The sequence below is a fragment of the Trachymyrmex septentrionalis genome, unplaced genomic scaffold, assembly GCF_001594115.1.
Source record: "Trachymyrmex septentrionalis isolate Tsep2-gDNA-1 unplaced genomic scaffold, Tsep1.0 scaffold7, whole genome shotgun sequence".
NCBI lineage: Eukaryota > Metazoa > Arthropoda > Insecta > Hymenoptera > Formicidae > Trachymyrmex > Trachymyrmex septentrionalis.
Window position 1 is genome coordinate 896,413 of NW_017305884.1, and position 2,511 is coordinate 898,923.

Sequence of the window (2,511 nt, forward strand, 5' to 3'; positions counted from 1 at the left end):
TTTTAGCATTTATGACACTCGCATCGAAAGTTGAAAATTTGTTACCAAAGGTCTCTTCTATAAAAGCGAGTGAAATTTGGTTTTTGGGTTGTACATTATTTTTGTTTGCGGCATTGGTCGAATTTGCCTTTGTCAACACCATATATAGGAGGAAGTATGTAACATTTTCATCGAAATTTAATGTTTATGCACGCTTATAACTTCATATATCATTCGATATAAATTATTTAAAGATACTGTATTGAATTTTTATATTATATATTTGCACAGAAAAAACGTACCGTTAAAAAAAGTTAACAGCAAGTACATTCTTAAATCAACTCTGACGCCACGATTAGCAAGAAAACAGTTTGAAAAGAATACCATCGGTATGGAACGATCCCGATCATGGTCGTCATTAAACAATGCGAGTACGAACAACGAGCAAGATTTCACAAGTCAGAATTATCTCACCGTACACGTGAGTCTCTGATTAAATAATTATTAAAGCTATTTAATATCGTAAATAACATAATTATACTGAAAAATATTATTTTTGAAAAGAAATATGTAGCTTTATTTTAAGTAAAGATTATCATATTTCAAGAATCTTAAATGAAATCATTTTCACGTTTATTACAGCAGAATACTATGGCAGAAGAAAATGCATAATATAATTTCATTGATTTTTGAGATAGCGGGGGCTAAACTGTGTAATTATCGAAAAGTGCTACTTTTTCTCAAAATTCAATATGCGAATATTCTTGTAGGGTTCGTGCAATATTTAAAGTTAGCATAATTAAAGTGAATAGTGAGAGATGGGGAGAGAGAAAGAATGTGCTTTCTCCTATATATATATGCGCACACGCGCTAGCACACGCACCCACACGCACACATACATATTGTATATCTGTTTATGATAGCTGATCACAGTGGACGTCTCACGTAAACACCTGCTATAACAGTGATTTGCGGTCCTTGTTTGTCTCCTGTACTTATCTGCTGATACGTTAATTGTTTTTTATTATAATTTAAAAATTAAAAGTTCTGAAACAAATTTTTGCTTAAAATCTTAAAGGAATGATCGTCTCAGAATGTGCTAAGAAATATGACCGTATAAGGACAAGTATTTATATTAAATAACCCTTAGAATTGATCGTATTTTTTGTTATTTCCAGAGTTTTCCGAACGCGCTTAACATCCCATCAGTAAGGATAGAAGAGGATAAAGATCCAAATTATTCCGTTGGTAGCACCACAACCATCGACAGCACACCCCCACCAACTAAATCATTTACACGCAGGTCAACTCTAGCTAAGTTACACAATTTCACAACAATGACACCTCAACAGATCGCTCAATGGATTGATAAACGCAGTAGAATAGTATTTCCTATATCATTTATCATATTCAACATCCTGTATTGGTCTTTTATATGGATCTAAAATTGTACTGTGCAATGATCAATTTTAATTGAATCTCCGTATTTTAAGTCTCGAAACACAATAGTAAACTAACCGTTAGATATTGATCAATCGCAGTCACATATGAAGAAAATGATCAAGTATGATTGGTTGATTTCTACGATTAAAGATATACCTATTGTACTTTGGGTTTTAGTCCAGATAGCTAAATTTGTCTAAAACAGATTTTGTAAGATAACTTTTTTAGGCAGATTAGCAGCAAAACATAACACAAAATTTGTTAATAGTGTATTTTAATTTTCTGCACTTGTGCAGACTAAATAGCAAATACGAAATAGCACAAGAAATACGAATCATAAGATGTAGAAATTAAAAGTATTAAGCGTAGCAAAGTTCAACTAAGTTTAACTTGATAGATACGTTCCACGAATAACGAAATTTGAAACGGCAATAATTGAGATGGAACTGAGATAAAAAAATTTATAGAAGATATTACGAGGGCGAAAATTGTAACATTTTAAGAAATTTAATTCCCAATAATTTTCAGTTATTATAGAAAAATAAAGAACGTACAGAACCTAAATTTATATTAATAGATGCAATTGTGAACTTTATTCTCTCAAAACATATCATTTACATATAAGCGATTTGAACAGATTCACGCACACAAATAAAAAATTAATGAAAAATACTATGTCTAAAATTACAGTTAATATACTTATTGGCACCGTCGATACATAATTTTTCCAAAATAGAATTAAGAAAATGAGTGCTCGTATATTTGTGCTCCTCTTCCTCTCGTTGCAGTCCTATATTTATCATTTTATTCGCGTTCTCTCTCCCATCTATTGCGATCCTATATTTAGCAAAGTCCTATACTAATGCGTAATGATGAGACTTCTCGATTTACAATTAATTCACACCGCTCTACCTGTTCATGAGAAATCAATCTTGTAGGTCAAAGGCACCCTGTATATTTCGAATAGAATTTTCCTCGGAGAAGATGTTTTGAAATATACTCTTAATTCTGATTTACTTCTTTCCGAGTTCTGAATTCTCTTCTTTTCCTGCATTCGATTCGCAGATTCCATATTGGGGGCAATATTTG

The 2,511-nt window shown here is 31.7% G+C and overlaps 1 protein-coding gene across 1 annotated transcript in view; it reads left to right on the forward strand.

Moving 5' to 3' along the window:
• Nucleotides 1–1,906, forward strand: part of LOC108753439 (glycine receptor subunit alpha-2-like) — an 11,887-nt gene extending 9,981 nt beyond the window's left edge. Inside the window, exons 7-9 of the mRNA XM_018494999.1 lie at nucleotides 1–154; nucleotides 271–460; nucleotides 1,158–1,906. The exon at nucleotides 1–154 is cut by the window's left edge and continues 11 nt beyond it. Of these exons, the coding sequence (XP_018350501.1) occupies nucleotides 1–154; nucleotides 271–460; nucleotides 1,158–1,424 (611 nt within the window). The 3' untranslated portion in view covers nucleotides 1,425–1,906. The remainder of the gene's footprint in view (nucleotides 155–270; nucleotides 461–1,157) is intronic.
• The last annotated feature ends 605 nt before the right edge of the window (nucleotides 1,907–2,511 follow it).